This window comes from Ciona robusta, chromosome 2 (assembly GCF_009617815.1).
Source record: "Ciona robusta chromosome 2, ASM961781v2".
NCBI lineage: Eukaryota > Metazoa > Chordata > Ascidiacea > Phlebobranchia > Cionidae > Ciona > Ciona robusta.
The window spans coordinates 528861-540366 of record NC_143236.1 but is presented as its reverse complement, the minus strand read 5'-3'; the positions used below and the strand labels follow the sequence as shown (position 1 = coordinate 540366).

At 31.7% G+C, this 11506-nt stretch overlaps 2 protein-coding genes across 3 annotated transcripts; both read right to left on the bottom strand.

The window, feature by feature from the left end:
• Positions 1–40: 40 nt before the first annotated feature.
• On the bottom strand, positions 41–8043 carry LOC149739488 (nicotinate phosphoribosyltransferase-like). Of its 2 annotated transcripts, XM_089871656.1 has the most exons (15): positions 7903–8043; positions 7273–7443; positions 6485–6564; positions 5651–5778; positions 5263–5393; positions 4686–4801; positions 4133–4341; positions 3508–3648; positions 3159–3243; positions 2619–2639; positions 1954–2034; positions 1532–1684; positions 1259–1401; positions 982–1054; positions 41–595 (listed from the first exon to the last, which is right to left on the bottom strand). In XM_089871656.1, the coding sequence occupies exons 1-15, from the start codon at positions 7964–7966 to the stop codon at positions 518–520; spliced, it is 1674 nt and encodes a 557-aa protein (XP_089727782.1). In that variant the 5' UTR covers positions 7967–8043; the 3' UTR covers positions 41–517. The 2 variants fall into 2 exon arrangements, with proteins under 2 accessions (XP_089727782.1, XP_089727783.1); XM_089871657.1 differs by lacking the exon at positions 2619–2639.
• Positions 8032–9588, bottom strand: LOC149739487 (uncharacterized). The gene has a single exon (XM_089871681.1). The coding sequence runs from the start codon at positions 9523–9525 to the stop codon at positions 8788–8790; it is 738 nt and encodes a 245-aa protein (XP_089727807.1). The 5' UTR covers positions 9526–9588; the 3' UTR covers positions 8032–8787.
• Between the last annotated feature and the right edge of the window lie 1918 nt (positions 9589–11506).

Genomic DNA, 11506 nt, shown 5'->3' with positions numbered 1-11506 from the left:
CTGTGTTCACACAGCTCAGTGAAATTTACGCACCCGGTAGTTTTTATTACCGATATTTTATTTAATGTCGTTACGTGTTACGTCTGCACACATTATGAACTTAAATGGAGACATTTAAAATTATTTCGAGTGAACGTTGTAAAATAGAAGAACATTAAAATATTACAAACATTAAGTTTAACTGCTTAATTATTCTTTACTACAAGCAGGTTAAATCAAGTTAGAATTTTCCAATGTTACCGATATCAATATATTTATTATTACTATCTAAATTTGAGTATAATTTCATAAAATACATTTTTCTTGCGTATATAAAAACAAGGAACAACATTACGGACGGTCGGCCAAGCCAAGATATATAGATTTCAAGTACAATTGAAGACATCATAATCATACAAATATCTACTTCACTAAATCATACAAATATTTTAAATAGAAAATTTGCATGCATAAAATGTTTTGGATTTTTTTTTGTAAACAAACAAAACCAGGTTTTTAAATGTGGATTTTCGTGAATCTATGATAATTCACCAATGGGTGCATGCTTCAACCACAAGTCATGCAAGAAATGATACATTTCATTGGTCACTGACACCTACAACAAATATGTATCGTTTATACACTTGTTTAAATCAACGTTCTATAACCATGACATTTTATATAATGAAGTAGATGGACTTTTTGCAATGAATGAATGAATGAATGTAACTTACTTTATCCTCGCGTGACCGGAAACAGAGCCGTTATAACACGGGTGTTCATACACCTCGTGCCAGCTTACAAGTTACCAAGTATGTTACTTTGTGGGCAATTGCTGTTAATTGTTTTGCCCAAGGACACATACGCCAACAATGGTTGCAGCGAAAAGCCTTGAACTCATACCCTTTGGAGTTTAGGCATGCGCGCTGACCACCAGCATTCGGATTTTGAGCCTAAGGTAAGTTGCACCTACTTAAACATTAAATACTACAGGTAACAAACCTTGTACGGTGTTGGGTTTAACTCCCTCTTAATGTCTTGCCTTAAAGTTTTTAATGAATCTGATGCAATTTGTCTGCAAAATAAGCCAATTACCAACTTGATTAAAAAATATATATATAATTAAATGTTATCTAAAGATACCAACAAAAGTTTTTGTATGGGAAATCCCATGAATTGTCGCAAGATCAATTTTTTTACTTAAGTGGTTGTAACGATATTTTCAAAAGCTATTTCGTTCTATAAGTTTGGAAGTACCTTTTTAAAAACGAAAACTTACTTGGTTTCTTGCAATGTAGAGAAACTTTGCATCAAACAATTGTCCCCCCAATAATCTGTATACAAGAGTTCAACTTTGTGTGGACATACATATGCTCTCTTTGATTCATTGAATGGATGACGCACCAGTATTTTTTTACCCACCTGCACGTTAAGTCGTTAACTATGGTTTACTATACGGAAAGTTTCAAACAATAAATTTAAATTTAATATTTTAAGATCAACATAGAAGTTAAGATGTGTTGAACTTTTAAAAGGGGGACAAGTACCATACCGCAGGTGGTTTCTCTGTGCAAAGTTGAATTAGATCAAGAATTGCAAGTCCATCCTCGGAATAAAGACGAAAAACATTTTTCTTTCCAGGAAGATTTATCTTTTCAACATCTTCACTCAGTTTCATACGAGGTTCACCATTTACTTCAACAAGCTGATAAATGTAAACAAATGATTCAATGTTCTGGTGAAGTTAGTATTACTTTACAAACATCCTAGAAAAGCAGGAGATCAGTGTTAAAGGTTCACATTAGTTTTACTTGCTATAATAACATTAAAATTATGATTTTTAATTTAAGGTTAAGTTTGAGGTGTTTTTGTTTTATCATATCAAGTAAAGCATTTTTTTATTACGTAAAATGAAAAAGAACGATATTTTAAAGTTATTTTTAAACATTGAACATGAAGTTTGATGCAACATACCTTGAACACACAACCAAGGGCAGGTTGTTTCTGGCAGGTCACAAGATGAGTTCCAATTCCAAAGCTGTTTATTTCATGATTCTAGTATAAAAATAACAACCAATTGCAGCATTACAAAGATAAAAGGACTTCATATTTTATTGGAATTAAATACAATTATATTAAATTAGGAAAATCTTAAAATCCATAAAAACATATTTGTGATAATATGTTTTATATATGGAATAAAAAAAAGATTTAAAATACCAAAAAAAATTTAAATTATATCTATCCTACATCTCAATGATATTATTTGTTATCATTTGAAATATTGCAACTAAAAATGAGATGGAAAGTGAAAAGTTATAATTAGAAAAATTAGAATTGTTATTATAAGAATTGTTTTAATTACATAAAAGTGAAAAATACTAATAATCTACTTATCTACCTCCTACACTTGTAAGTTGTAACTAAGAATATGTTTTGACAACATGCGAAATGTAGAGCTTTGTTTTCGGGGTTTAAGCAATAAAGAAATAGTGGAGGTGGTTTAAATAAAGCAAATCCAAACAAGGTCATTATGAAATAGCAGCAGAATAAGATATTGCGTTCAATCACACGCATGCACGAATATATGAATAAAATATAATTCGGAACATGCACATTAGATCTACCAGCATATTAACCTCTAAACTGCCGAAACAAGCCTGTGAAAATAAATCCAAGAGTGAAAAATGAAAACATGGATATGAAATGATTTTAACAATACAAAATTGACAAAATTGTATTTTAGCAGCTTTTCTATTGGAAGTTGAAAAAAGAAAAACACATTCAACATAAAAAAACATGAACACATAAAATACAGCATGAGACATCATGGTTAAACTGCCGAAAGCAAAATATTTAAGCATTGCTTGAAAATATATATTTTTTAATACATTATTATTGCCGGTAGAAACTAAGAGTTATGTGTGTAAGCGTGAATATTCAACTACTATCTAGAAAATTTACTCTACATGTGTGTGAAAATCTGTGTAATCAGTAATGAAAACCTAATCTAATTTAGTAAACGTGTATTATAATATTACAAAACAAATAAAAAAAATGGGGTTTCAATTAAATTTAAGACAAGTCAGACAGAAAGGAAAGCTCTTTAAAGGATTATTCTTTTTATATTGACGAAAGTGAGTAAGTTGATTAAAATTGAGTGCTTTAGTGTTGATTACCTGTTCCTTCAGAGACCTCAAAGTATCCTCATTTATATCATTACTTGCAACAATAATAAGTTGCTTTATCCAAGGCAAGTCAAACCTGTAAATAGAATGTGCAATTTGCATTTGAACAACAGTAGAATACGTTAAATAAAGAAGTTCAGCATTGTGGTTAGCGCGACTTGTGATTCTCAATTTTATATTATTATGCTTTGTAACAAACATACATTAAGTTAATCATCAAATATCAAAAGGAAACTAAAGTTCTATTTTATAATTGATGTAAAGATAGTTCATACTGAGTTGTATATATATTTCGTGAATATCCTGTTTAACATTTGTTAAACCAAGGCCAACAACTTACTTATCAGCAATTAAATTGAATCCTTCTCTGCATTTCCTTGATAAGTAAGCAAGGTCACCACTATCGAGTCGAACACCGATCACACGATAACCGTAATCATTAAGTGCAAGCGCAACCGCTAAGAAGTTTGGTAAACCACTCCTATAGTAATAAATGGTTTGGTGTTAAATGTGCATTTTAACATTCACCCTCACTGAAGTTAACTGAATAAATATTTTACAAAAAAAAATGCAAAACATAAAAAAACTACAAAACATGATTGAATCTCAAAATATACAGTCAGAAGCGTTTTTTAATAAAGAAATGTGATGTAGCTACATTGTTGTATTTAAACTCAGATAAATATGTTATTAAATTTTTGGTAGGCAAACCAAAATGTTTTAAATAAATACAATTACGTCATAGATATTTGGTATGTTTATTTGTTTATATTTTTGTTTTTTTTGTATTTTTTTAATCTAAATCTAACAACTTTAGAATAATATAACCAGTATGTTAGTATTTGATTTTATTTGTTAAAACAATTCCTAAACCATGGTATTTTTGGAACAAAATTCAACCCCTACCTTAATAAATAAAATTAACAACTATATGGTAATAAAATTAGTTTTTAGGATAAACTTACTTTATTACTGAGTATGTATCAAGCAAACACAAGCATGAAGTGGGGAAGGCGAACGCATAGGAAAGGAAGGCGGTGAGTTCGCCTTCATTTGTCTCATTCTCCAAAACATTTAAGATTGGAGATATTTTGTTCAGATATGACTTGGTCAGTTCAACAAAACCTAATTGCGGATCTTTCTTTGACTTTGCTAAAGGATTCAGCACCAATTTCTGCATTGGTTAATACAGAACACTCATGTTTATGGATGTCAATTGATTTTTTCTTACGTGGCGGGAAAACGACAGTCTTATAACAAAGGTGTTTTGTTTCATACAGCTCATGCCAACTTACGATTAACCAAGTATGTTACTTGGTAACGGCGTTTTTGCATAGTTGACACGACTAATATGACTGTCATTACCCCACCACACTGCGTTATACAAAAATTGTTGTTGGTAAACCAACATTTAATGTAAATCTTTACCTGAATAAATGACTCTAGGATTTTTGTGATTCGAACAATATATTTAGTTTTTTTTTAAATATAAAATATAACAATTTTAATAAATCTTACATTTCCTTTGATTTCATCCAAAGAACTGAAGCTGTTAACAAAAGCATGGGCATGTGTTCCGCGAACAGGAATTCCAAACAACTTGCCAGCTAGAACATTACTTGTTCCGTCAAAACCTGCCACACATAATGAATGAACAGGTTGGAGCAATTTTCTTCAAGTGATAACACATTTTTACGGAGGTAAAAGCAGGCGCGCTAACCACTTTTTCACAGAACTGGGGTAAATATTAGCTACATGTGTGGCAAATTGTCCGCACAAGGTGTAAGAAACAGAACACCTGTGTATTTTTTACAACTGTCTTTGTCCACAAGGCGCCACGTGACTTGGGGAAAATGTCAGTCCATAAAATGAAGCTTGCATCACCATGGCAACATAATTGCTGTGCGAAATCAAATTTGCTGCATGCCTGCTTTGGAAGGCAGTCAAGGCACAATACCATACTCAAGAGTAATAAATTTTTGTAAATAACATGAATAGGCGTTCGGTTAAGACAGTGGCAAGTATTCTGCTTCCGTGGTGAAGAACGCCACAGATATTACAACAATTGCTTAATGCGTATGGAATTGATATGCACCTCCGATATAGCAATATTTTGATGCAGAGAGTCCCCCATCAGGTCCCTGTGCACGACGCAAACCAAACTCAAGCAACTGGACACTTTCCCCAGCAGTTATACGGAAGCGTGCTGCATTTGTTGCTACCAAGCTATTGAAAACAAATTATAAAATTCAAGGATTGTTTAACCTTTCGGTTAACATACCAAAGCTACTCATTTTATTTTATATATATTGTGTTGTTGTCAGGTGTAAAAATGCTCGTTTGGCAATTTTATTTGTTATCTTAAACAGGCGGAACAACTCATACAAGTCGTAAAACTAAATAGCCACAGTCATGGTTTACCCAAAAGTAAGCTTCCAAACAATAGGAAATACATCAACATTTAACAATTGGAGCAAAATTACCTTGCATAGTTGACAAGGTTGAGCAGAGTAGTTTCCAACAACTGAATAACAGGAAGTGGACCTTCCAAACGAATCAGTGGAACTTTTGGAAAAACAACATAACCTTCAGGAATCGCTGACATTGTTACCTGGGAAACAAACATGCGCGTCACGTTAGGTTGTCTGGGGTGGCATGACACTCAACTTTTGGAAGATCATATGTTTTGCCCAGTTTAAAGCCTAAAACAGATTTTACTTTGCTGTATCTAGAAACAAGCAGGGATAAAGTATGTTGCATTTTTCACGTAATCAATAAGGTTCCCTATGTTTATACCGGTTTATCTGCAATTTAACACTTTAGATTTTACTAAACATTATATGTTTAGAGATGTTCCCATTTAAATCGATTTAAAAATAATTAAAAATAATGAGTAAACCTATTGCACAATCAAAGCTAAAAACCAAACTCTTTCAAGCGCGCACACACATTGTGTTTATACACAATCCCTAAAATTATGGTTGGTAGCCATTTTTAAAATGATTGACTCGTAAAACAAATTTTTGTCTGTCTGGTACATTGACCATACTGCGAGAACTCCTCCTTACGCAAAGTTCATTCTGTTTTTTAAGATGGTCAACTGTTTTTTCTGCAAAATACAAATTGTGGCACACTAGTTTGTCCTTTTGTGTCCCGTTTATGAATGCAACACATTGTCAACACATTTAGAGTGGCAACTGTCATCACTTATTAATGTTACAGATGAAAATACAACTACACATAACACAAATATAGAATTGAATATCAAAGGCTAACAGCAACTTAATCAATGTTGTCATAATATTGCTACTATATACCTGAGAAGCATCCAGGCCTGACAGATATTCCCAGAATTGTGGATCCACATGAGGAAGAATTTGTTTCAGATAATTGATGTCTGTACAAGAAGATTCTTTACACTAACATACTCGAATAATAATAATGAATATTTTTTGAATAAGTAAAACTCCCAAATATAAAAATATACACGTGCACCATAGCCAAGGGTACTGGAGTGGTGGCACACCAAGCTAGGGTGGCAAAATGGGTCTGGCCTCCCTAAACTAGAGTCCCTAGTTTTATTTATTTTGCTGAATATAAGTAAAATACATTTACATGCTTGTTGTGTTAATGTGGGTACGAAGTATTAATCTTAGACGCGAGTGTGACAGTCCTTTACTTGATTGCAAACGTTTAAACTTGTTTTCAAAGTTCTGCAGACTAAATATTCAAGGTTAGAAATGCTATTATGACACAAATAATTGCTGTGTGAATAGCTACTTAGCTAGTATGTCCAAATTAATCGACAGGTTAAATAATTGTTAATCATGATGCACATGTGAATATCAACTATTTAGTAACGGACATAAAACAGCACTACTTCTGGGACAGAATTAGGCTGTTTTTGCCATCTACATTGTTTAAAATGGGATAAAATTGTCTGTTTAGTAGCAATATTGTTTGTTTATCTGAAAATATAGTTTGCGTCTTATGTCATAACCTAAAACATAACAAATATAAACCTGGTCACATCGGCTTTCACCAAAATTCTTAATGATATGACGCCTATTGAAATATATATATATTATATTTGAATTAAACAAACCTGAATCAGAAAATCTAAAATTGCTCAAAAACTTGAGACATTCACTCAAGCCAGCAAATATTGCAAACTCTCCCTTAAAAGGATTTTTTCTAAAGAAAAGATCGAACACGGCCTTATCCTCCATTTTTCCACTCTTCCAATATGCATAAGCCATTGTAACTTGATATAAATCTAATAATGCAAGAGTAATATTACTTTAAAACAAGAGTGGTGTTTGGTGAGGTTACAGAAACAACTTTTATTTATCTCTTCAAATACGGGAGAAGATCAAATTAATCAAAAACAACAAAGAGATGAACCCTGTCAAAAAAGACAGTTGTTAAATAAACATTGTGGGTAAAAACTATGTGATAAAAAGTTTCAGATAAAAATGTTGCTGCTAAACCCACTAATATTTGTCTATTTTATAATCACAAAGGTGGTTAGGTTTAATTTTCAAAAAAAATCTACCATGTTTACAAAGTTTTAAGGTCAAAGATAATTGTTACCACCCACACATAATATAAGCTTACTTACTTAGTACAAGGTTTTATCAAAAAGGGTACGGCAAACCTATTTACATAAAAGAAAAATCATTGAAAAAGTCAGGTTAAGTGATCAAATTATTACAAATTAAAAAACCAAACCAACCTGTAAGCAATGCTTGTACCACACTGTTGGTTGGCATGACATCTTCCGAGTTTTGTTTGTTCATTTTATTTGAAACAGTTTACTAGATTAAACAGTATTGATGACTAGTTTTTGCTCATACACAAATAGTTCCTAAATAAAAACATAAAAACTCTTTTTAAGCAGATTTTGACATGCACAATTATATTTGTCGTAAAGCTTAATACCATCTTCATTATGTCTTATTGTTAACTGATGTAAAGAACTAGCAGTATATACATTTCATCAATCTTGTTTTCCCAAACCTATGATAATTTTTGCATCTCAAACTCAAGAAAACATTAATTACGTTTATCTTTAAAAAATATAAGTAAGTCTTTAAATATAAAGTCAATCAATTAAATTACCAAAGAAGGCAATGTTGTATGCACCAATTAAGAAAAACTTAAAATCACATTTTCACTAACACACCAGCCACTTACACACCATATAACCAAGTGTGGAAGCTATTGGTTTATGGGATGTATACATTGAGGAAATAATAATTGCCATTATTTAACGTACGACACAGAATACTTTTAAATAATTAGTTGTCAACCCAGGTTATAACCAATTTCCTGCCAATTGTTCAGCTGAGATAAACAGGGATTAAAATAAACTATTAAAAATATGCCTATTACAGATTATATACCCTAATATATGTGATACTTTTGTCCTTATTTGTTTATTTTCCTAGACAACTGAAGATGGTTTTGGTTTTTGAACTGAAACGTTTAAAAATGAAGACAATCATATCATATACATGAGCTGTAACGTTTGTATTGGAACTGACCCGAAGATCTGTATTTAATTATGCATCTATTTATAATATTTCTAAAATATTTTCTACTTTTTATTAGTAACCTTTTACCTATCCCAAATAAACCGAAACATTTTAAACAATGCATACCCCAAAACACAAAGAACAACAAGAACCAAACAAACTAACAACAACAAACGTTTAAATGAGCTTATTTTAGGTTTGAGATTGGAAACAATTTGATTATTTTTAGCAAAAATATCAAGTTTTTCTTGAATAATCAAATCCTTTGTACTTCTATCAAAATCCATGGCATTGATTCTCGTCTTGATAAGTTGTTTTAACTTCAACCGAGACTCTCCTTCTGCTGTGTCAAATATATTGACACCTTCAGACTCGTTTAAATTCAAAGTAGTTTTAATTATTTTTTTCAAAATGAAACCACCACTAAATATTGCCAAGTACATTGTATGTACATAAGCAACAAGTAGTATTGGTTTATTTTCTGTAATATCTTCAATATGAGAAACATATTCCATAGCAGCATCACTGGGTGTAAGAAGTCTTTTCCATTGTGAACCAAGATAAAATTCCAGATCCCTTTCAAAGAAGCTCACTCTTCCAAATGCTGGATGCCATAGCTGCTTTATGTATTCATTTTCTTCATTTTCTATAATTCCATTTTCAATTGCATTAAAGACGGCGTAAAAATCGCCAAGGACTTGACTATAAATTGAAGTGTCTGTGAGTGCCACAGCAAGCTTTACATTCATTAATTTATCCGATTTTGCATGAGCCTTGCTAGACTTTTCTCTTAATTCATCGCAAAAGCTTTGCTGAGACATAGTTTAAAATGTTAATATATTCTATACCTTCTGTGGAAAAAGTGTAACAAAAATATGTTTACTGAGAAAAATGTTACTTAGAGCCAAATTAATACCGCAACTTTACACTGGACACAGATACAAGTCTGATTTCCAGTGCAAAAGTTTGTATTTTATAATTTTAATCCAATAATTTATTATTTAATAAAAGAACACAAATAAACTTTCTTCTCATTTTATTGATAATATTACCAAAACAACATAACATTGTCAAATAACCTACAAGCTAAATGCTACAAGGAAAGCGGAACCGTTTTTGCAAAAGTGAAGTTTTACGTTCGGGTAATCCCCCAACAAACAATTGGCAAGTCATTGCGAAGTTGCGAACACAGATACAAAAACAAGAGATCCATGATCTTATGCATGAGCACGGTATAAACTAACCAGCATAGTATTAATTAACCCTCATGAAACTTAAGACGTATGAAGATTGAAGGTTTGGTAAAGAATATGTATAAATACGCATTCTACAACCCTTACAGCTTGTGTTGACTTGTAAACGTTTGTTTTTGTAAATTTGGATAAACAGTAATTATGCAGTAATTATTATAGATAATGTTGGAAGTTAATACTATTCATATTGTGGCGGCTGCATAATGATTAGTGCGAGCGGTAAACTAAAAAGAAAAATGCAGATTTTATGCGAAAGATAACGATAGGAAAAAAGCACTCGTCTACGCTTCGGCTCACATACGCTAATTGTGTATATATTTTATCATTTGATTTCATATGACCACTATCGTGCTCAAAAAGTAGAACGCGCAACTGCCCGAAACCGTGATATATACATTTTTTTTCTATTCACGTGACCACCAACACCGTTCCCATTTCGCTTGGTCTCCATTGTAAAAGATAGGCGCTCACTGATTTTATGAGGTTTAGCTGTTTATTTTAAAATCTACACCAACTATTCCAGTTTAGTTATTTTGAAAGTTAACACTTACAGTTTAACGCTTGCTTAGGAAATTTAAATATTTAATAAATTTAATTGAAAACGTTCAAACAAAAAATTAAGTCTAAAAAAGGAAGAAAAATTACCAAGGTGATCCTAGAATACAGATATTCTAGCGGCCATTTTCGATACCTTCTACTGGTACCACTAACCTAAAATTTGGACACTGCACTAATTAGACCCCAGCGGTACCGATTCTAAAATGAAAAATTTAAAATTCGAAAAAATATTAATTATGAATATTAATATTCGTCATAAAAACATATTTATAGAATTTTCTCCCGATCCAGCTTCGAATATGTTATAGCGCTAAGTGATACCTAAAATATGAAACATCATTTTCTTCAAAAAAGTGCGGGGATGGGTTCAGAATACAAACAAGTATGGTCATAACTTGAATCATATAAATATTAAATTTTCGATTTTTTTCGCGAAAATATAACTTACGCATACATCTATGTAGGTCACTCACATGTTATCCCCATCGAAAAAAAAATTAATTTCAACTTTTTTTTATAACTGAATATTAATATTCGTCATAAAAATATATTTATAGAATTTTCTCCCGATCCAGCTTCGAATATGTTATAGCGCTACGTAATACCTAAAAAAAATGAAATATCGTTTTCTTCAAAAAAGTGCGGGGATGGATGTTAAATATTGTGGAGAGTATTTTTATATTTACGTCAAAGATTTATTTTAATTTACTAAACAAAATGCATTTTTCTACACCTGCCACCCTGCTGTGTTGTTTTGGACTCAAAATCGCAGTCAATTCGCATTTTACGTAATAGTTGGTTGTTGTACGTGGATTTTTCTATGGCATGGATCGCAAAAATTCATTAGTGAAGAAAATACTAAGCCGTGTAGCGTATAGATGTAAACTTTGCTAACTAAAATCTCGTAATTTCATATGCTACCATTTAAATCTTGCCTACTATTCACGTACCCCTTTAACGGCGGCGATATATTCCACCAGTTCCCGCAGAA

What these genes read in the sequence shown, in the direction of transcription:
- LOC149739488 (XM_089871656.1), bottom strand. Translation starts at nt 7,966, where the DNA reads ATGAACAAACAAAACTCGGAAGATGTCATGCCAACCAACAGTGTGGTA. An exon ending in TTTTAGATTTTCTGATTCAG is followed by an intron (nt 6,565 to 7,272) that starts GTTTGTTTAATT and finishes CTTCTTGTACAG; the next exon opens with ACATCAATTATCTGAAACAA. An exon ending in TGAGGTCTCTGAAGGAACAG is followed by an intron (nt 2,640 to 3,158) that starts GTAATCAACACT and finishes TTATTTTCACAG; the next exon opens with GCTTGTTTCGGCAGTTTAGA.
- LOC149739487 (XM_089871681.1), bottom strand. Translation starts at nt 9,525, where the DNA reads ATGTCTCAGCAAAGCTTTTGCGATGAATTAAGAGAAAAGTCTAGCAAG.